The sequence below is a fragment of the Thamnophis elegans genome, chromosome 2 (assembly GCF_009769535.1).
Source record: "Thamnophis elegans isolate rThaEle1 chromosome 2, rThaEle1.pri, whole genome shotgun sequence".
In the NCBI taxonomy this organism is placed as follows: Eukaryota; Metazoa; Chordata; class Lepidosauria; order Squamata; family Colubridae; genus Thamnophis; species Thamnophis elegans.
The window spans coordinates 37915471-37937582 of record NC_045542.1 but is presented as its reverse complement, the minus strand read 5'-3'; the positions used below and the strand labels follow the sequence as shown (position 1 = coordinate 37937582).

Here is a 22112-nt window from a genome sequence, read left to right as displayed (position 1 = left end):
CTACTTGCATTTTTACGTGCACACCTATTTTTCCCTGCAAAGACAGGGCTGTTGGTATATATTGCACCAATTTTGTTTTATATGGTATGGTTTTTGGCTATTCTACAGAAAAAAATATTTGCTCCTTCTAGGCAATTTTAGGCATACTATCAAGAACATTTTAAAAATAATTCAAAGAATTGCCTCTTTAGTCTCTTTAATGCAAATTAATTAACTGAAAACTACAGAATTTATATTAGGATATTTCTGGAAAATTGACATCAATGGTCTATTAACATTCCTCACCCCACCTTGTTTTAGTGCACAAACATTCTAAGGGGGGGGGATGACAGAGACTGTTTCAAAGTATACTTAAACATCTAAATAATTTCACTAAAATGCATACAATGCAAAACAGAAATAAAAATAGATCTGTAAGTTAATTGTGGGCCAGATAGCAGCATATTATATGCAAAATGTGATAAATCTAATTAACATTTTTACCCCTTTCTTTGAAAGGAGTTAGAAGTTAAGAGTGTTTATGCAGACTCAAGCAATAAAATTAATAAATAAAATAATGAATAGGAAAAAAGGGAGTTTCTGATACCTTTGTCACCATCTCTACAATGTATTTATCTTTTATTTAAAATGCAAGGGCATTTTGTATTGCAATATCTAATAAAATAATATGTCTTTCAAGAGTACAATATTTATCCCACAAAAAATGCTTAGAAGGAGCACAACCCAGCGATTTTGTTAGTTATTTTACAAATCTCAGTATTTCATGGTTGAAGGCTTTATGGTTTTGAAACATATTGTACTACCTACATAATTCATAGTGATATAATCGTAAAAACTGGGGGAGGGGGGAAATAAAATACTAGAAATTAAAATGCTTATTATGTCACACACAACTTTGATATTTAATGGAAACACTGGCATGGACCTTAATAAAGTACTACAATGTTTTAAGATAACACATTAAGAATAAGAATGTAATCTTAGACATATATTGTCCAAATAAGACACATATTGTTATATATTTCCCAGGTAAAACAGACAGGAAGCACGACCAGATGGGCTAACGCTCCTTTATTGTAAAGCTACAGTATATTAACAAAATCTTACAAGTTTGAAAGTAAGTCTCCCAAGATCTCCATAACAGCCTGAGGAGCTATGGAGGGTCCATTCGGAGTCTCTTCCGCTGCCCATTATGCAGCTATGAGCGATGTCCTCTTCTATCTGACCTAGACAGCATTTTCTTGTCCTGATTCTCAAGGTCTTTTTCACATGCCACTGCATATATACTGTCATATAACCTGCACAGTATTTATTTGTCATATATGTTATATGATTTAGTGGTTAAGGCACCAGATTAGAAACCAGTTCTAATCCCACTTTAGCCATGAAAGCCAGCTGGGTGACTTTGAGCTACAGATGGTCACTGTCAGCCCAACTCACCTGACAGAGTGGTTGTGAGGAAAACAGGAGGAGGAAGCAGTATTAGATACATGCGTATTTGAGTTGTTCATAAAACTAATAAAGGTGGGTCTGCACTAATTATCAAATTAATTACTCCCTAAGCCAATCTGTTTAAGCATATAATAAAAATGAAAATTTCCATTTATCAGAGACAAATTAGAATGTACTGGAAGAATGAATGAAATGAGCAGAAAAACCAGCTATTTAGGCACAACCAGGGAAACAAAAAAGTTAGTTACTATCTCTCAGCCTTCGAGCACTTGCTTTCATTAGTGTAACTAACATTAATAATGCTTTTCTGGATAACAGAGTAATGTAACCTGACTTAGCCATACACTCTAGGCTTCGACTGGATTCTATGAAACCCATTTGCTTTCACAATTCCATTTCAGTTTTGGCCACACTCTGTAACTTTAGATAAAAAGGGAAATGTCCTGGAAGTCTTCTGCTTTCCACCTTCCAGCAGTGTATTCAACTGGTAAACAAGTATGTTATCACTGACATAAAAGAACAGATACATTTCTCTCTATTGCATGATCTCTCCCATGAAGACACAATATTTGCTGGCAAAGACATTGTTTGCTTTTTTAAAAAATTATCAAGGTTCTTGCACAAAAAGAGCATGGTATGAAAAACCTCATGCTAGCATATTCAACACTTCTTGTCCAACAGTTATATACTGTGATGGAAGTTCTCCTCCACTCCATTCTCCATCTCCTCCTATAGCTTGCTTTAAGAAATCCCTTCAACTCTCTAGCAAAAAAGGGGGGGGTGTATGTGATGGAAACAATTCTACTACTAATAGCCACCTACATTTCATACAAGGTGGCATGTGGAAGGGTCTATATGCTTTGTTCAAAGAAGGCACAACACAGATGCAAAAAGTTGTAAAAGATTTTATAGTCATTTAATACACCCACCCATCCCATTCACAGAATGGGATTCTAACGTGCCGCAAAGCATTAGCCTCAAGCATAACTTGCATTTCCATTGGTTCCTCTGACACAGCTTAAAAAATACATGAAAGGTGTTTGCTTATTATACAAAAATGTCAGTGTTTTGCATTTCCATAAAATTCTTTTAAATTTTCAAATAATTCCAGTGCCCCAAAGACATTGGGAACGCTGATCAAAATATTAAGGCAGACAGTTGCCATCACAATATAGCATTTCTGCCTAATCTCTAAACTTTTTGAAGCTCTTTAACTCTAAGTTATTCTGATTTTTTTTTCATTTCAAACCAGCATTAAAGGATCAAGACAACTTTGATTAATTTATGGATGACCTCCAGAACATTGAATACAGGAGTACAGGATGCACTGGATGAACTAGTTTTTAAGAGCATTTTATTCTTGAAACAATTATAAGTTTCCAAATTGGTGTGGGGCACAAAGTCCTGCTGAAAATATGTAAAGGCTTAAGCATTCTGAAGGGAAAGATAAAAAAAAAAGTCAAGATGACATTTGTATATGTGTTGATATTGATACATATACCAAGGGGGAGGGGCCTAGATGGTCCTATGATGACCTCCAACGTCCTGTTTCTTTCCTTTCTGCAGATGCCTCTGAAATCAAGATATTTGAGCAAGTGCAGCCTTCTGTATCAACCAGCCTAGTGTTTGATGTCAATTCTTTTCATATGTCTCCCTAGCACTGTGATGGCGAATCTATGGCACGCCATCAGCTCTGGCGCATACATGATTTTCGGCTTTTCGGAGGGCAGGGGGAAGCTATTTTCACCCTCCCCAGGCTCCAGAGGCTTTCCTGAAGCCTGGGGAGGTGAAAAACAGGCCAATGAGCCAACCAGAAGTTTGTTTCTGAAGTTACAGTTGGCCCATTGGGCCCGTTTTTCACCCTCTCCAGACTTCAGGAAAGTCTCGGGAGCCTGGAGAGGGTGAAAACTCCCCCCCCCTGCATGTGGGGTGGCTGTGCGCATATGTGAGGGGTGGGGGTTGTACGCACATGCACAGGTGCTTGAGGAGCACTGAATTATGGCACGCGCACAAACATAATTTTGCCACACCTTTACAAAATGGTTCAGGTTGGCCTGGGAGAGCAGGACAAATAGGTCATTTCTTCTAGAGCTCCCATTCAAAAAAGGCCGATTTTACTCTTCATTATCCTGAAAAGTATCATATTTTAAAAGAAAGTATATCACTCTCTGAATCTTATGATTGCTGTTTTTTTGGGGGGCGGGATTGTCAGGCTTGAAAGATCAAGTCCGCAAATAAAGGTCCAGTTAAAACTGATTTATAGCTAATTCTGCGTTATGCATAGGAATCTTCTCAACTAATCATTAGCATCAGCTTGGAGTTAGAAAAGCATCCATTTAATTCAAGGGAGGTTGGACATAGTTCGCTTGAGGCTACATAGAGATTCTAGGCTGATCCCTCTTTTGACTACACTTCAGGTTCTGCCACTCCTCCTCCTACAGGGATAGAGATTTTCTCTTTGTATATTTACGTCATGACATTCCTATGACAAATGATTTTATTATCCTACAAGCTGCCTAAAAGAAGTTCTTCAAGATAAAACTGGATACAAATGTTTTCAAATTGAATTAATATTTAAAAGGCACACTCTAAAGCCAACATATTTGTTTTCAACAAATTTATTCTTTGATTTAAAATCCCAAACTCTAAAAATTAATTTAGAAAAGCATTTCAAGTAAAAAAAGAAACACTCACAGGGTGTTTAAAAAAAAGAATCCAGGTCTGCTTCTGAAGGAAAGGGATATACAATAATATAAATATTAAATTGTAAAACTGTGAAATGGGCAGTGCCACTTCATTCATTAACCAGATAATACAAAAGAAATGCTTAAACAAATTACTGTATTCAATCAACTTTAAAATTGCAAGAACATGTAACATTTTAAAATGAATTCTACCTCCATGGAACCTTTCCAATGAGCTTGCCTCCAGAGGAACTTTTAAATATTGAAGAATATTCTCGAATATGTTGTCCACTGTAAAATTAATACACGGTAAAAGCAAGTCATTCTGATGGGATTACTTTAGATTCTTACACTATACCAACATGGCTTAAAGAGCTGGGGAAGATCATTACCAGTAATCAGTAGGCCGGGAAAAATGTTTAACAGCCATATTATCTTCTACTATATGGAACAATTTACACTTTCTCAAGAATCAACTGCTTCATTTTGGATTACCAACACAGAAAGAGCCTTCTGGAGCATGTGATTCTTTGGCAAGAGCTGTTCAAAAATGAAAAAATTGTGGGAAATCCTTCAGCAATCCTATTTGAAACACTTCCATACATTTTCTGACTGATCTCCCAGCTAACTTCCAGCAATGCTGATTTTTGAAGATTTTTGTAGCTGGAGCTACTTAGCAGTAGTTACCAGGACCTCAGTTAACAAGTCCCCAAAATGAGACCTACATTCCTGAATCTTTACTCTCTTATCAATGTTTATGACTCAAACTGGCTTGTGGAATTCCTTTGTGTTTGAATCTTTGGCTGATACAGAACAGTCTTGTTCCTCTGCCCCACCTCACCCCTTTTATTGGGGCCTGCTTCCCATTAATTGCCAATCTTTTAACTCTTGATTGTTGTAGCTACAGTTCTAGACTGTAAACCTCTGGGGATTTTTCCCCCCCCCTGGACTCTCTGCTTTAAGCTGCATTGGCATGGCTGGTACAGTACCCTGGCTACCAGACAAGATCTCATCTTCCCTGGAGTTTGTGCCTGAGTGTTTAAGCTGAGTGTTTGACTGTCGTGTTCGTTGTTTGAATTACAATCCCATTATTAAACTAGTTGCAACTTGCTACTACATGATTGCTCAGTCAAGAAAAGGAGAGATGGTATAAGAATTGAAGCCAGTGAGGCAGGAATCTCTGATTCTCATGCTTGAAACAGCCATATTGTAGACAAGGGACAAAAGGCAGAAACCCTCAAAACTGAGCAGTTACACAGCAGTTGATTCAAAGAGGCAAGAAGAAGAGCTCTAGAATGAAACCTGGGGACTAGCATATACAGATAGCATGATTCCACTATATTGTTAGACAGAATATTTCTTGATATATGTGACTTCGTAATTTACCCTGCAGGAAACCTATACAGACAAACTTCTTGTGTATACTTGGGATCATAAAACAGAGATAGTGTTTAATTGCTTTACTGACTCTGAAAGCCATCTTTGCCCCAAAAGCTCCAAAACACTAAAGCATCCTAGGAATACAAGTTTAAAAACAGTGCCAAAACAGAACACAAATAACGTTAAACCTACTGTATATACTCGAGTATAAGCCTAGTTTTTCAGCCCACTTTTTGGGCTGAAAAAAGCCGCCTCGGCTTATACTCGAGTCAGTGAAAAATTTGCCCGAAATGGAGGAGAAAAAGGGGCGTGGCCATGCCGCTGGGTGACACTCGTGAATGGCCCAGTGCCCCTGTGAGTTTCCCCTCCCTCTGTGTCAGTTTGCCGCGCAGCGCGCACCGCACCATCCCCCCTCCTCACGTTCTAATGTAATGCAGGGCTGTCTTACGATTCCCCTTCCTCCCCCTCCTGCCGCTCTGCAACGATGTCCCACCTCCTCCTTGTTATGGCAAGCAGCCACATAGCGATGTCCCACCTCCTCTGGTACAGTGATCCAATGATAGGAATCACTGTGCCGTGTGTCATAGGAGGCGGGACATCGCTCCCGCGGCTGCACGGGACATCATCATCACAGCGGGACATCAGCATCATGAGGTGAGTGAAGTATTTCATTGAATACACCGCTAGTTTACTGTTTTTCTTTGAAATAAATATTCAAAAACATTATTGGTATCTATTTTTATTTTTGAAATTTACCGGTAGCTGCTGCATTTCCCACCCTAGGCTTATACTCGAGTCAATAACTTTTCCAGTTTTTTTGTGGTAAAATTAGGTGCCTCGGCTTATATTCGGGTCGGCCTATACTCGAGTATATACGGTATATAATCCACTTCTGATTCATCAGGATTGCTGGCCAAAAGTATAACTATGCATAATGCTGTACAGAAGTGGTAGGTTTCCAAATTTTTTAATACCAGTTCACTCTCACGCATCCAAGCAGGTGGGCGGAGCCTTCCACCACTGCTACTATCGGTTCACCCGATACAGGCCGAACCGGGAGCAACCCACCTCTGTGTAGACATAACTGGGAGGTATTTTCTCTGGCTTGTGAAAATTTTCAAGTAGATTATTTTGTCATGGAATGCTCTATAACTGAATTACAAGCTTTAATTTTTATAGCACAGTCTGAGCTAATAAAACATTGGGAAGGTTTTTATTCCGAGAAAAGCAATTCAATCTGTTATGGTACAAACAAAAATAAAAATGCAATCCAGCATATGTCACCAATATTTTTGTTGTGATCCCAACACATCTGAAAGTGTATTCCTGTAGAGAGCTGTAATCAGAAATCTACTACTTCCATAATAAAACTTTCTATGGAATGGAGGAAGAGCTATCCATTTTTTATACAACTAAAGAAATCAATAATTTCCATATAAATTCAGTCCAAATGAGTGCATAACTTCTACAATTATAGTTTCCCATATAAGGTTTAATAAGCCTTCATATATAAACTTGTGCATCACTATTTTACGGGAGGTACTAAGACTGCAAAGGAGAAGCAGCTGTTTATGAGCAGAGGCGGCGCAGTGGTTAGCGTGTAGTACTGCAGATTATTTCTGCTGACTGCCAGCTGACTGCAATTTGGTAGTCAAATCTCACCAGGCTCAAGGTTGACTCAGCCTACCTTTCTTCCACGTTGGGTAAAATGAGGACCCAGATTGTTGGGGGCAATACACAGTTGTTGGCTATGTAAACTGCTTAGAGAGTGCTGTAAAGCACTGTAGAGCGGTATATAAGTCTAAATGCTATTGCTACTGAGCTCCTCTTAATTTTTTTATTTAATCAAAGTTATTATATACTATTTCATTTTTATCCATTTTTTAAAAAAAATTAATAAGTGTACCATGGGGGGGGGGTGTTTTAATCACAAGATCCCACTAAGGTGGAAGAGCCTCTTACTACTTTGGAAGCAAAATCAGCAACAAAATGATTGGCAGGCACAATATAAAAAGGGCCAAACATGGATGTTCCATCAAGAAACAATGCAGAAGAATCATCAAATCACAGAAAGCAGCAGTAATCAGCCACAAACCTAAGAATTAATGAATATGAAGGATGAAGCATATAAGCCCCTTTCATTCCATGATTATACATTTAGCTGGGAAGCTTGCAAGCTAATATCTTATCATAAAACAACCAGTACCTAAAAGACTTGGAATTATGCTATTTCATCTCAACAGCACACAAAATATCGTAGGCACACCAATTACTGAGTAACACCTATTTTCATATATCTGGAGCAAATTTCTGGCTTAGTATCTTTGGACATGCGAACATCTGTAATTATTCCTTTCAGTTAAACTTTACCTGCTAGAAATCATTATACCTATATAAACAGGCAAGACCACCTAAAATCGGCATTATGTAACAGCCAGTTCAATTTATTTTTAATATGAGAAGTGTTTCTGACAGCATCATTGAAAACATATGTAGCGGGATTTGATTTTGATCACTTTAGGATATATCTGTTAGATGATTAATCAAGGGGCTTCTGTACTAAAATAGAAAAGAGTACTCTTGGAGCTAATAAGACTTACAGAACAAACACTCTGCAGTATGTGAGCCCCTTAGTAATCCCCTGAAAATCTCTCTGCAAGGCTGAAGGCCCTCTGAGAGCGCAAAGGTGGTGCTGAAAAATTTGAGTCACCTTCAAGGAGCCTCTGCTTAATCAAAGACTGTTCTGCAATCAGAAAGCACTCTTATATTAATAAAAGAGCAAGTATTAATCCAGAAAGTTACCTCCATTTAATATTAATCAATATATACCATTTCATTGATATTTGTAGCTCGGGGTTGAGATGTGAGATCCTTGATGGTCTATCAGCTTGGTGGGTTTTTTGCATATGTTTCATTACCAAACTAGGTAATATTATCAGTGCTGAGTTTGGTAATGAAACATCTGCAAAAAAGGGGGGAAACCCACAATGTGTAGAACTGGAATTATGTAGATAAGACCAAAGATTTATCAGTATGGTTGCCAGCCCAGGTTTTACATAAAGTGTCATTCATTAATTCTGAAATCAAAATACTTTTATTGTGATTGCATCACATTGATTTAATTACTTTAATTGCATCCCATTTAATTAATTATATTAAGAACTGTTTAAGCAGGTCTTCAGGAATATAGATGCTTCATAAAGTTACAATGCAATCTGAAATTCCAAGAGAAGCAAAAAGATTCCATTGTGAAAAGTAATATCTGTTTTCTATGGTTTTTGTTGCGTGTTACTGGCTGCCAAACTGGTTTTTGTTGTCTGTTACTTTGATTATTTTTCACATAAAATTTAAGGTCTGGACTCCAAAAGTAGGAGAGCATCTCCATTCTTTCTCACCCAAGGAAAGAATTTCCAGGGACAAGAGTACAAACCCACAATAGGGATTTCAGATACTCTTCATTCTCAGTGTTAAAACTACATCTACAAATCTTGTGAATAAATATTCTATTACAGTCATCATGAATTCTGAAAAAATCTACTGCAGGGGGTAGTAACTTACAGTAAAGCTCAGACATAAGATACACCAGATTTGAGTGATATGAACCAATTACATAAACAGTGTGATAACTATTTTTACTTGTATTACTTAGGGAAATTTTGAGCTAAGCCTCTCTCCCTTATTTGTGAAATGAAATAATGCATTTGCGTTTTGTTTTTTAATCAACCAAATGCCATTAAAGCATAAGTGTTCAGTTGTAATTTTTTGTTACCTGTAAATGTATTTATTTACTAAATATACAGCTTTTCTTTGTCTAACAATAGGTTTTAACATACTGTGGTGCATCCACAAACAAATTCCACTTCAGTAATTATTGGTTTGTGTGTAGGCTTTCTCCCTATTCTGTAGAATGAGGCACCATGACACTGCGCTTATCAGCTGGAGAACTGACAGCCCAGGTTTGAGACCCGAACTCCACACAAAAGGGTGAGTCCCGTTACTTGCCCCAGCTCCTACCCACCTAGCATTTCAAAAGCATGCAAATGTAAGTACCGTACTTTTCGGAGTACAAGACCCCTAAAAGAGGGTGGAAATATTGGTGCGTCTTATACACTGAATATGGCCATTTTTGGCCTCCTGAAACCCCACCCCACGTGTCAGTTTTCAGCAAAAATGGGGCGCACAGAGGGCTTGGGAGGCCTGCAGAATGCTCCTAGGGCTGTAGAGAGCAAAAACAGCACTCCTGGGGGTCTGAGAGGCCAAAAAAGGGGCCGTTTTTTACCCATTTTTCACAAAAAAAAAAAAAAAACAGGGCGCAAAGAAGGCTTGGGAGATCTGCAAAGTGCTCCTGGGGGCTGGAGAGAGCAAATATGGCATTCCTGGGGGGTTTGGGAGGCCAAAAATGGGAATGTTTTTTACCCATTTTTCACAAAAAACAGGGCGCAAAGAAGGCTTGGGAGGCTTGCAGAGTGTATTGTATTGTATTTGGTTTATTTGTATGCCGCCCTTCTCCAGGAGAGTGCTCCTGGGGGCTGGAGAGAGCAAAAATCAGATGAGCGGAGGCCCAAAACTATTTTTTTTTTTTTTTTTTCCTCTTCAAAATCTTGGTACATCTTATACTCTGGTGCATCTTATAGTCTCAAAAATATGGTAGATTAATGGATATCACTTTGGTGGGAAGGTAACAGCATTTCATAAGTGTTTAGCATATAGTCATCACATATGACCACAGAAGCATCTTCAGATAATGCTTGCTCCCTCGGCTAGGAAAAGGAATGAACAAAGTGCCCTAGACTTAGACATAACTGACAGGGAAACTTTTTATTCTGTAGAATCCTCTATTATCTGCTTACTTTGGCCAACAGAATCATTTTAATTTTACCAATGTTTTTTTTTAAATGCAATGCTCTCTTTTCCCTTCTGCCTTTACCGTTACTCCTTTAAGGTAACAGGAGAAGTAGCAGTACCCACCATATTCAATGCCCATAGTGATCATTAAAACAAAGATATGGACAAAATTCTTTTCAACAACAATGTATGAGAGAGGATAATTGTACAGCTGCACTACCTGCAAAGTGGAAGCATGATATTTCAAACAGAAAAGTTGCAATTTGTGATCATGCATATTTACTAAAGTAAGATATTTCTCAGTGATAATTGAAGCTAGTCTTGATACCTCCTTGATCAGAGGCCTCATACCTTAAATACTATTGGAAAACAATAGAAGAGGAATTCATCATAGTTAAGTCATTTGTAGGACATAAATGGCTGGATGAAATAGGCTTTTGACTTGATTCAGGAGGATTTTCCAGAACAAAGCATATCTTAGAATATGCCCATGAGGCCATCCGTTTGTTCACAAAGATTTTTCTTCTCCAATAGTACTTAAAAACCTGCTGGGGTTTTTTGCGGATATTAATTCTCAGAGAAAATACTACAATTCGTGTTCTTCCATGATCAACAAGAAACTTCAGCCTTGAATAACCAAACAATTATCGGACAGAGACAAGACATTAAATTTTAGTCTAAACATTAGGCAAAAAAACCTCTCCACAACTCCAGAATTTCTGTCAGTAGGACCTGGTCAAAGGTAAATGCTTATCATGGGAATAAATATAAGTTATAATGTTATTCTAAAACATTGCTAGTTTTGAAACCGAAAATTTTAGTTGATAGATTTCTATTTACCTAAGTAGTGAAAGATGGATTTTTTCCCATTTTTAAAAAAGAAAAAAAGTTATTAGGTATACAGTATAAGAAACTCAGAACATACTCTGTCATTCCTTGATTACTAAAGCTCATTTCTCTATAGTGAGGGGAGGAGTATCCAGGATGGGTTGACCTTATTCTCTCGTTGATTGGATTGAGGCAGATAAGCTCTTGGTATACGCCCCTGGTCCACCAGACACCGCCCAGTTATCAACTCAGTCCCTCAACTGGACGGTTTGCCATCCTGGATCTCCGATAATTTGGAAGAATTTTAAAGAAAGGAAAAGGAACAATTCGTCTCCCTACAGCAGCAGCCGCAAGCGAGCTGGACAGCTCCCCAAGCTGCAAAAATGTCTGCCAAAAGTCCCCTTGGGGGCGGCACGCTGCCCAGGCCTCTGAGCGAGACAAGTATCACTCAGAAAAGGAAATCTGGCGGGCAAGCAGGAGACAAAGGGCACAAGCCTTCCAAAGGCAAGCCCTGCCGCGGAGGCTCCAGCGGCACCGGAGCGCTCCGCCGCTCCCCACAGGGTCGAGCGGCAAGCCGCAGCTTCTCAAGCGCCGCGGGGCACGAATCAGGCCACCAGCAAGCGAGAGCTGTGCTGGATTCCCGCCCTGGTGAGCCTCGCCGTGGAAACTCTGCCAGGCGCCGGAGTGCTCCACTGCTCCCCACAGGGTTGAGCAGCGAATCACGGCTTCCCAAACGCCACAGAGTGCCCGCGCCATTGTCCACATGATCCACCTCATTGGAGGGGGTCCACAGACAGAGCCAAGCCTCTAGCGCACCAGAAAGAGGCAGAAGGAGGAAAAACCAGCAGCAGGGATGCACAGCAGCTCCTCAGAGCACAAGCACAAGAAGAAGAGATTTAAAAGAGGTGCCCTTTGTCTCCTGGCGTGGGCGCCATCTTAAAGCCGGGAGGAGCCACGTATTCCAAGATGGCGACACCCAGCAGCAACGAGAAGACAGGCAGGACCCAGGTACCTGCAGCAACAGACAGCAGCCCCACCAAAGGGGCGGAGGATCAACCCAGGTTAGCAACCACCCCAGAGGCTGCCCAAAGGGGGGAAGAAACAAAGGCTAGAGACAAGAAGGGCGGAGCTGGAGGTAGAAGGTGGTTACAAGCCTTCCAAACCCTCTAAGTATGAAAGGAGAAGGCACAGGCCTCCAGGGCAATTGCTTCAGCCATTGTATCTCGTACGTTGCTGTGGCTGAGACAGTGGCAGGCGGATGTACGCCACAAGTGGTGCCTGGCATCTGCTCCTTTCACAGAAGATGCCCTTTTGGGGGCAGCTCTGGACCCCTACCTGGTCAAGAACAAGGACAAGCGAAAGGTGCTTCCCACTGCTCCAAAGAAGGGACAGTTCCGGGCGGCGCCTTACCCCAGACGATCCTACTCCCGGGAGCCTACTCCCAGGGTCCTCCTTCCGGGGTCAGGATTCTTTCAGGGGCTCAGATGAACTCAGGTGCCAGGCAGTACCAGGGGGGGTTCTCTGCCAGACAGAGATACCCAGATAGACAGCAGAGGCAGGCAGCAGAAGTGGCCCTTTCGAGGGGGCGGAGGAGGCGGTGGGGGGTGCTCCTTCCGCAAAAACTAATTCTAAACCCAATTCACCTCCCATTGGGGGGGGGCGCTTGGCGTACTTCGCTGATCGCTGGGACCGCCCCTCATCTGATAAGTGGGTACAGAACACCATTAGGCATACCACCGGAGGTATCTCAGGTTCTGCTACCTAGGGCATAACTTCCAATATTGGGCCTTGCCCTTTGGCCTGTCTTCCGCCCCACAAGTTTTCACCAAAGTAATGGCTGCCCTGGCAGCGCATCTGAGACAGGTCCTGGTCAGGATTCAAGGTTATTTAGATGACCTGCTGATACAGTCATCCTCTTTTGAGGGGGCTCTAAGGGATCTAGACACCACTATGACAATCCTGAGGGACCATGGGTTCTCGGTGAACCTGGCCAAAAGCCACCCTCCTTGGACTTGCACAAGGTGTTGGATGCTCTGATGAGGGCCCTGTTTGAGTCATTGCGAACAGTGTCATTAAAGTTTTTAACCCTTAAGGTGGTGTTTCTAGTGGCCATCACATCCACCAGACGGATATCAGAACTGCAGGCTCTGTCCACCAGGGAGGACCTCTGTATTTTTCACCAGGACAGAGTAGTGTTGCGATTGGACCCCTCGTTCATACCTAAGGTGTGTTCACGCTTCCACAAGTCGCAGGAGCTGATTTTGCCCAATTTTTGCCCAGACCCTTCTCGGTCACTAGAGACGAAGTGGCATACCTTAGACGTAAGAAGGGCTCTGAGGATTTACCTCAGAAGAACCCGGCCGAATAGAAAGTCCGAGGCCCTGTTTGTCTCATTCCAACCGGGGTCCCTGGGCAAGAAGGTGACCTCCATCACCATAGGCAGGTGGTTGAGGACCTGCATTGCTACAGCCTACCAATCTCAGGGCATCCAGTCACCGAGCCCCATCACAACACACTCCACACAAAGTGCGGCTACCATGTCGGCCTGGGCACGCAGGCGTCATTGACAGAGATATGTAGAGCAGCCACGTGGTCTTACCCCTCACCCTTTGTGAGGAACTACAAATTGGATACCTTTGCCTCGGCGGAGGCTTCATTTGGTGGCAGGGTATTACAGGCAGTTCACGGGGCGGGGGACACACCCCACCAGGCTTAGTTTGGCCATATTCCCTCAATATGTTACCCTCCCTAGGGACGTGTTAGCTTTGGTATGTCCCATCCTGGATACTCCTCACTATGGAGAAAGAGCGTTGGTACTTACCTGATATGCCTCTTCTCATAGTGGGGGAGGAGTATCCAGACCCCTCCTGACATGATAATGTAACATGTGTTATGATGCATTAATATGTTTAAGTTATAACTCAATAAAAAGTTTGAAACCATAACAAAGGTCTGGAGTGGATGGCACAATGGGTCGGATAGAGTTCTTCGCCAATAACTGGGCGGTGCCTGGTGGACCAGGGGCGTATACCAAGAGCTTATCTGATTCAGTCAGATCAATGAGAGGATAAGGTCAACCAATCCTGGATACTCCTCCCCCACTATGAGGTGTATCAGGTAAGTACCAACGCCCTGTTCTTACCATTCTAAGATCTCTTTTATATGGTTTCACATTAACTATAGTTAAGGGAGTAAATGAACAAACATGTCTTATATAACAGCAAATCAAGACTGGCTTTGGCTTTCCAGCCTCTCACGCCTTATGTTCTATATCCCAACTGAGCAGATGTGGTATTTAGCCAGTTCAAACTGGTTCACCGGTAGTGAAACCGCAAGTGGGCCCACCCGCCCTGGCTCTATGCCATCCTATTTAGGCATGTTTTTGAGGCCGGGTGCATGTGCAGAAGACGCAAGAGAGAGTAAAGTACATGCATGGAAGGCCGAGCGCATGCGAGGCAAACCGGTGCTAACAAAATGTGAAACCCACTGCCGCAACTGAACAATTTTTGGATTTTTAGAATTATTATTTTTTTAAGCGTTTTGTTTTTAAAAAAGACAAGATAGAGTCAGGCGTCTTGAAGAAATGTCCAGGTAGAAAGTATGACTGTTATGAAATGCCACTATTCTCAGACAAGGACTTGAAAATAATCTCTCAAGTCACTCAGATCTATTTTACCTTTTGTATGATACAGGTAGTCCTTGATTTATAACTATTGATTTAGTGACCATCTGAAGTAACAACACTGAAAAAAGTGACATGATCATTTTTCATGCTTACAACCATTGTTAATATCATCATGGTTACATGATCAAAATTTGGATGCTTGGCATGTATTTATGACCGTTCCAGTATCCCAGGGTCAAGTGATCACCTTTTGTGACCTTCTGACAAGCAAAGTAAACAGGGAGTTCATTTAACAGCTGTGGCAAAAAAGATCATAACATAGGGCAAAACTCACTTAACAATTGCCTTGCATAGCAACATAAATTTTGGGTTCAATTGTGGTTGTAAGTTGAAGACTATTTGTATATCATTACTTGCTATAATAGTATTTTATTTGGATTTATTTTAGTAACTATTTTTTTAATTATTTCAGACTCCATTATACTTACTGTTTTTCTTTTATAGCACATATACATATATCTAGAAGGATACAGTACCTTTTTTATTCAATATTTTGTTTGTATCTGGACTTATAGCTGTAATAAATTTGAACTGAACTGAATCATTATTTTCAAACAGCATTTTTTAAAAAAAAAATGGCTGAGAGAGTCAGATCCACACAATATAAAACGGGGAACAATCTTTTCCTATGGCTGTTTCTTTTCAGTACAAAACTCCAGAAAGGAGCAGACATGATGGTGATGATGATGATATATGACCACCTCTTCCCTGCCATTTCTGATCCTTAACTTTTACTCCTAAAAAAATAGCTGCTGCCTAAAGATACATTAACCATCAGTCCAGGCTATTGGAATCAACATCTGGACCATGAGCTGGTCAAAATAACCTCTGAACAATCCACACTTTTAAATTGTGATTAAAGCAACAACACTGAAGCACAGCAATTAGACATATTGTTTCCTTAAAAAACAGCAAGTAATAACATCCTGGAAGAAAACATTAAAATTGAAATACCACTTCTGAGACTTTTCTTAAAAGATTATTTCAAGTGCAGACATACCATGACTCACTAATCAAATGTAGATGAAGTGGATTACTGACTCTTTATTTTACAACAAAACTTCCTATGTGTTACTCTGGAAATACAAAAGTGAGCAACTGTAAATACTTTTTTTAAAAAAACACTATATTTTCTCTTCTTATTCCCTTATTATGGTTACTGAAACAATATAGGAGAAAAGAAATACACTGACGATAAGACAGCTATATTTCCCAACCAAAAATATTAGATGAATTTCTGTTATTTTCGGGTGCTGATTAAGAATTATATATTAGGAAGAATATCATAGCAACACAATTAAAGGCAATATAAGCAAAAGAACTTTATGGTAGTGGTCTTATTTCCGGCTTGGCAGATTGGTGGTAGCCAGTAAGGGGGGGGGAGGGGATGGTTGCGCACACTCACCTACCAATTCTACAGTCTGGTTCCGAACAGGCTGCAACCCAACACTGGGGAATAGACTGAAGGTTGGGGAACCCTGATTTATGGTACACAGTCAAGATTCCTCCATAGATTTACAACGACATGGCAAAAGTATGTAACTACAATTCTTAAATATGTCCAGTAATGAAACACTGGCTGAAAAATTATATAGGATGTACAAACCTATAAGTAAAAAATGAGCACATACACCAACAGCATGCAAATTTTTATGTCAAAAAGGAACTGTAGAAACATAGATGCTAAAAATGATATAAAATATGTGGGTTTTACAACAGTCCGCTCAATGCATTTTTTCACTGAACTCATAAAAGTAATAACCCAATTGACCCTGATTAGTTAAGTCCCATACACTCGTACACTAGTAATATTTCCAGGTAAAATATTTGCCATGGGCGGATGTGTTTGTGATTCAACCAATCACTTGAATTAAGGAATATTATATGTAATCTTAAAAATAGATTCATCATTCCCATGACTGATGAAAACAATGTTTTAAGTAAAACAGCTCTATTTAGATTCCATTTTAACATTTCTAAAACTAGAAAAATATGAACTTTAAAAAATTTTATACATTGGAAATGCTTCTTTTTCATATTATATATTAATTACTAAATCTCAAACAGGGATTTGGTAGGCAAGTTTTATTCAAGCTGAGTGGTGGCCATCATATGCCTGTTTTTAATTGGAAATCTTCCCGAGTTATATTAGATACTCCTTTCTTTAAAAAGAGAATTCCTAGAAACACTTAAATAGAAATATTCCTTGCTATATATATATACTGGGATTTATTTCTTACCAATGAGGATCTCAAATATGACTTAATTTTGGCCTAGTATCCTGCTTTAACCTAGATACTATGGTTTCTCAATTGTGATATATTACTTAGGACATGTACGAATCTAACCATGTGAGCATAGCAGTAAGTTAATTTAAAACTATAACTTTAGTTTACTCAGAAATCCCATGAAATTACTAACCAAAGAGCTTAAAAAATATTCTTTATAAATTGTTCTTTGTAGTAAACAAAACACATTGTCTCTGCGGGAATTCACAAGTTAAAAAAAGCTGGTAGTACTTAGTACTTTTTATTTCTTTCAAAGTAAAGATATTTGAACTACAAAATGTTTGGGCCTTATTTACTTTTTTTCTGAGATGTATTTAGAACTTATTGTTATCGCAAAGCAAACAAGAGATCTTCCTGGTAAGTTTATTGAGTAACTGCAGTCGGATTACTCTTACCGAACCTACCTCACATTCTTACTGCAATGACAGAGGTGGGTGAGTGAGAAGGAAGAGCGAGGTCCTAAAGCAGGATATAAATCTCTAAATAAATAGCAGAAGTGGCATCTGTTAAAATGGTCCTATGCTGCATTTTCTTATGCTGAAGAAAAGAACAGGTAATAAAATATTTAACACCTGCATATTTTTTCTGTGTATGTTCAAAAACCTCATGAATGAATGGATGAATGGATGAATGAATGAATGAATGAATGAATGAATGATTCATATTATCTCAAAATCCTTACACCAATCATATGAATTAGATCAATATTATATATGCAGCCACAATCTGATACCATCTTCCAGATAATCTTCCAGATACTTTTGAGTTCCATACCTATATGACAGATCTTTCACTGTATATGAATTTGTTGCATTATTGCATGTTTTCTCCATAAATTTAACAAATTTGCGTCTAGAAAAATGTTAAATAAGATCTTGTTTATACAACCAGATTTTCAAATGTTAAGGGCTTTAGATTTATAAAATATATCAGCAGTAGTACAATCATTATCAAATGTTAGATTATGGAAGGTATTTGGGTTGGTAACCAGCTATAAATATCAAAGAAAAAAAGCTGTATTGCACTAAATGATCTGAAAACAGATCAATTACCACAACATAAACTCACTACTAGTCTCCTCAGTTTTAAATCTGGAACTTTTGCAAATAAATTTAAGCCTACATCTTTTTAAAATTCTATACCTATTATGAAAAATTTCAAAATAACCAACGTTTTAAGCCTTTTCTGTCTTCTAATACAAGATACTTATTTTAAGTATTATGTGCACACAAACATACAATACTCCCCACATAGATTTCTTATAATTTAAGTTGTACTTATGGAATAATGTAACATATACTTTTTGCTGTCTTTACATTTCCTTTTAATTAAACAAGCTATCGTTTCCAAAACAATAATTACACTATACTAAACACTTTTACTCAAAATATTAAATTGATTGTTAAGTATTTTCAGTTAAGTGTGAACAGCAGCCTCAATAAATCTGTATTTTTTATTTTATTTATGCTGTAAAAAAATCTGCAAAAATCTTCTGATTTAAATCATAATTGAACAAGTTGAAAAGATAATGCTTAAATCCTTAGTTTCTGTAGTGCAGGTTTCAATCAATCCATGAATCTGATGACTTATGTTAAGATCCATGAAAGTTTACACAATATATTTGCAGTGAAAAGTTAAACGATATCAACCATATTACTACAGATGTTGAGTTTCAAATATTAAGGCCATTTCCTCTTATTTGATTGTAATATGGATGCCTATTCTTTCAAGCTTTGACTCTACAAGTTGTAATATCATCTTAATGAAACTTAATTACTACATAAATTGCTTTGCACAAAAAGTTAAGCTTGTACAAAAAAAAATCCCTCTACATATTGTGAAAATATATGATTTTAAAACCATGTCAAAAAGACAAATTCCAATAAGAAAACTGATTTTTAAGATATTTTCTTTGCACTTGTATTTTCGTCAGCGTATTTAATATATTGATATTAAAGCACATACCTGTATAAATATGCACATTGATATTTCAATCAAAGCACAGATATAAAAGTATATTAAAAGTTATTGATTAGATATTATATACACAAAATATAAAAACAGGAACTGTAATGTACGGACAGATACATTCTTTTCTTATTCCCTCTGCAATTAACCACACTCCAATGTTCTGTTTTTGAAACTGCCTTTAAACATTAACTTTACCAGATTATCTTGTTGAAGACCCTCAAAAGAAATTCTAAAACGGTGGTCACCAATCCCAGCATTTCCTTCCCAACTCAAGCAATCTCTCCAAAATGTTCGATTCCCCCACCCACCCTCAAAAACATAAATTAAAAAAATTCCCTACTCATAATTTAATTCCAACTTCAGGAACAAGAAGTTGTTGCTTCATAGAAAGGGGGGGGGGGTGTAATAAATACCTACGTGACCGCTTCTTGGTGGCGAGAGGGAAGGGGATCTTTCCATTTATAAAGGTTAAAAGAGTGGTTTGCTGCTAAGCCTCACAAAAGCCCAGAGACGATTCTCGAGGAATTTCGCTTTTCCTACAGCCCGCCCTGTAAAAAGCTTCCTCCTTCGCCAGCCTCGTAAGAGGCAAGTCTCAGACTTGGCTTCAGAAAGAGAGAGAAAGGGGGGAGGGGGGATCAAAAATACACACACACACACACACACACCAGCCTTCCAAGGGTGGGTTTTTGCGCCTCTTGCCTCCAAAGCCTTGAAGGTATCGCTCGCCTGCTTTTAGTAGTGAAGGACCCGAATATCCGCCTCCCATCGCAACCGACCGACCCCGCTCTACACACACACACACACAAAAACAAGACACACAAACACACACACACACCGAAACAGTTTCGTGCCCAGGACCCCGGCGGCGCCTCCGCGTAAACAGCCCAGCCGCCACCCGCCTCCTCCTCCCCGGGCTGCGACTTCTGCAGGCCCCTCCGCAGGCGCAGGGCCCTCTCCGGCCAGCCCCGGTCGCGCTCCGCCGGGGACGGAGAAGCCTTTCCCCCTTAATCCCGAGGGACCCCCTACCCCCCGCGCTTCCCAGGCGGCTTCAGAAGACTTCTTCCCCCGATTCCCAGCCCCGGCGGAGATTTTCCCCCTTTCGTCCTTTCGGTTTTTTTCCCCCAGCCAGCGAATAGGGAAGTCCTGACTTACCTGTCATTACTTTCTACGCCATCTTGGATCCACTTGTCAACGTCCTCCCAAAGCATTGTGGGTAAAAAAGTATCTTCTTTTCCTCCCCTTCTTTCCCCTCTCCCTCCCCCCCCCCCGCGCTTCGCCGCCCCTTTCCTCCTCCCTCCCCCCCCTCCCCTCACGCGCGCGCCTGGAGATGGAAGCGAAGGGAAAACTTAAGAGGGAGGAAAAGTGGCGGGCGGATGGGATCTCTGTGGCGAAAGAGGGGGGAAAGGCGGCGGGAGAGCGGGTGGTTTGCGCCCCCAAGCAGTTGGGGATGAAAAGGGAGAGAGGATGGAAGGAAGGCAAGATGGTTGGTAGGCTCAAATAAAGATTAAAGGCCTGGAGAGTAAAACCATATGAAGAACGGTTTCAGGAATTGGGTATGGCCAGTCTAGAGAAAAGAAGGACAAGGCAATATGATAGCAATATTCCAGTATTGGAGGGCCTGCCACAAAAAAGAAGAGGTCAAATTATTCTCCAAAGGACCAGAGGGCAGGACAGGAAACAGTGGATGGAAACTAATCAAGGAGAGAAGCAACTTGGAATTAAGGAGAAACTTCCTAACAGTGAGGACAATTAACCAGTTTGCCTGCAGAAGTTGTGGGCGCGCCATCATTAGAGGTTTTTAAGAAGAGACTAAGACAGTCACTTCTTTGAAATGGTATAGGTGTCAGGCCTGCAGTCATATTCCTTTCTGGATCTTTGGCCTGCCACACACACACACTTATTTTACTATGCTGTTTCATTAGTGGGGAATTGGGAGGGGGAATAGTAAGGAGTAGAATGTGATGTTGTCAAAATAAAATTCCTTTCTAGGATTCATCCTTTGTCTTTGTCTCTGTACCTGACCAGAACTGGATGGGTGGAACTGCCAGCATGGCAGTGGAAGATTGAACCATGTGATGGACTTGTGGGTGTGGAAGCAAGATCCTGAACTTTCAACTGGGTGGGGGAAACCGGGATGCTTTCAGATTCGGGTTTTCACAGATGTGCCAACATGAGACTCTTAATAAATTGGATCTTTGAGCAATAATTTGCTTTGGACTATGATTTAATTTTGGATGTTATTTGGAACGCTGACAATAGGATCTCCTGCTTGAGCAGGATGGCTGGAATAGAAGACCTTCAACGCCCTTTCCAGCTCTATTCTATTCAAGATTGGGTGGTTTTTCGCCCCCACCCCCTCCGAGCAGTGGGGATTAAAAGGGAGAGGGTGGAAGGAAGGCAAAATGGTTGGTAGGCTCAATGATGATGAAAGGCCTGGAGACTAAACCATATGAAGAATGTTTCAGGAATTAGATATGGCCAGTTTAGAGAAAAGCAGCCCTAGGGGGGACATGATAGCAGTGTTTCAGTAATTGGAGGGGCTGCCTCAAAAAAGGGTCAAACTATTCCCCAGAGCACCTGAGGGCAGGACAAGAAGCAATGGGTTGAAACTAATCAAGGAGAGAAGCAACTTGGAATTAAGGAGAAACTCCCTGAGTGAGGATAATTAACCAGTGGAACAGCTTGTCTTCAGAAGTTGTGGATGCTCCATTATTGGAGGTTTTAAGCGTGACCCGTCAAAACTGCGCCCAACTAAACCGCGCCCGATTAAACCGCGTCGCTAACGTCATCAACAGGGCGACAACAGCCAGCGTGGAGAAAGAAGGGCGCTTTAAATAGTGCTTTGAAAGCAAGCCGATTCAACTTAAGGGTTAGCTTTAGGGATAGGTTAGGGTTAGGTTTAGGATTAGGTTTAGGGGGTTAGGTTTAGGGGTTAATTTTAGGTTTAGGGTTTACAGCGTGCTTCTGTCTCCGCGCTGT

At 40.2% G+C, this 22112-nt stretch overlaps 1 protein-coding gene across 5 annotated transcripts in view; it reads right to left on the bottom strand.

Annotated features, from left to right (window-relative positions):
- The window catches only part of HELZ (helicase with zinc finger), a 147392-nt gene extending 127045 nt beyond the window's left edge, over window positions 1–20347 (bottom strand). For 2 of the 5 annotated variants that reach the window (XM_032212401.1, XM_032212403.1), the window contains exon 1: window positions 4350–4400. In XM_032212401.1, the coding sequence (XP_032068292.1) occupies window positions 4350–4355 (6 nt within the window). In that variant the 5' untranslated portion in view covers window positions 4356–4400. Of the gene's footprint in view, window positions 1–4349; window positions 4401–20285 lie in introns of those variants that run through there. The other 3 variants (XM_032212402.1, XM_032212404.1, XM_032212405.1) reach the window with 2 other exon arrangements.
- Window positions 20348–22112: the final 1765 nt, after the last annotated feature.